A 1771-nucleotide genomic window follows, 5' to 3' on the forward strand; every position below is an offset into this window, starting at 1 on the left:
CTTATTTTGAAGGACTATTGAATGAGGAGAACCCTAGAACAGTATTTGAAGATGGACTCCCAAACGAGGCAGTCACCATAGGAGTGACTAGAAGAGAATTAGAACAAGCAGTAAAGAAGATGAAAAATTGTAAAGCTGCAGGACCGGATAATATACCAGTAGGGGTATGGAAGAGTCTTGAAGAGGAAGGCATAGATATTTAGTGGGACCTGACGTAGAAGATCTTCAATCAGGAAAAGATGCCAGAGGAATTGAGAAGCAGCCTAATCCTTCCCATACATAAGGGAAAGGGAGACATCCAGGAATGTGGCAACTACAGAGGCATCAAGTTGATAAGCCATACTATGAAAATATTGGAGAAGATCATTGAGAAGAGACTCAGGAATGAAACAACAATTGGTGAGGAAAAATTCGGATTCATACCTGGAAGAGTGACTGTAGAAGCAACATTTGCTTTGAGGCAGATGATAGAAAAACCGGGAAAAACATAAAGGATTACTTATGGTCTTTATTGACATGGAGAAGGTATACGAACGAGTACCACGTCAGGAGCTGTGGAAATGTGTGAGAGAAAAGGGAGTCCTTGAGAAATACGTAAGAATCACCCTAGATATGTATGAGAGGGCACAAGCAAATGTTATGAGCAGTATAGGCCTAACAGAAAGGTTCCCAGTAAATGTGGGACTACAGCAGGGGTCTGCATTGAGCCCTTACCTATTTGATCTGGCCATGGATGTAGTAACACAAGGTATTAGAGATCAGTCTCCTTGGTATATGCTTTTTGTTGATGATGTTATACTGTATAACACTAGGCAAGAGGTAGTAGAAGAGAAACTGGAGGAGTAGAGAAGAGAAATGGAAAATAGAGAATTGAAGATCAACAGGAAAAAGACAGAGTATTTGAGATTGAAAAATGGGGAGATTGGGAAGTCAGTTTACAAGGAGAGAGATTGAAAAGAGTTGAAAATTTCAAGTATTTGGGATCAACAGTTGCAGAGGATGCTGATCATGGGGCAAAAATAAACCACAGAATACAAGCAGTATGGAAGAATTGGGGAAATAAATGCATGGAGTACTATGTGAAGGGAAAATAGGGGTTAAGTTGAAAGGTAGAGTACACAGGAAAATTGTGAGACCGGCAATGATGTATGGAGCTGAGACGTGGGCAATAAAGAAGACAGAAGAGAAGAAACTGGATGTGGCAGATATGAGAATGTTGAGATGGATGTGTGAGGTGACAAGAAGAGATAAGATATGGAATGAGGTGATTAGGGGTACCATAGGAGTTAGAGAACTATCAGGTAAGATCCAAGAAAGTAGACTGAGGTGGTATGGTCATGTCATGAAAAGAGATGAAGAGTATATTTGGAGGAGAGTGATGGAAATGAAGATGTTGGGAACAAGTAGGAGAGGGAGACCAAAGCGAAGGTGGATGGATTGTATCAAGGATGACCTTCGATCAAAGGGATTAACTTGTGACGAAGTGCAGGACAGAGGTAGATGGAGAAAGCTGGCCAGCAACATCAACCCCACATAAAAGTGGGAAAAGATGCAGACAAAGAAGAAAAAAAGAATATATATATATATATATATATATATATATATATATATATATATATATATATATACATATATATATATGTATGTATATATATTATATATATGTATATATATATATATATATATATATATATATATATATATATATATATATATATATGTGTGTGTGTGTGTGTGTGTGTGCGTGTGTTTGTGCATGTATATCTAATTA

At 37.8% G+C, this 1771-nt stretch overlaps 1 protein-coding gene across 1 annotated transcript; it reads left to right on the forward strand.

The window, feature by feature from the left end:
- Window positions 1–1141: 1141 nt before the first annotated feature.
- LOC137633431 (uncharacterized) lies at window positions 1142–1537 on the forward strand. Its single transcript, XM_068365728.1, has one exon. The coding sequence runs from the start codon at window positions 1142–1144 to the stop codon at window positions 1535–1537; it is 396 nt and encodes a 131-aa protein (XP_068221829.1).
- The last annotated feature ends 234 nt before the right edge of the window (window positions 1538–1771 follow it).

Source organism: Palaemon carinicauda, chromosome 3 (genome assembly GCF_036898095.1).
Source record: "Palaemon carinicauda isolate YSFRI2023 chromosome 3, ASM3689809v2, whole genome shotgun sequence".
NCBI lineage: Eukaryota > Metazoa > Arthropoda > Malacostraca > Decapoda > Palaemonidae > Palaemon > Palaemon carinicauda.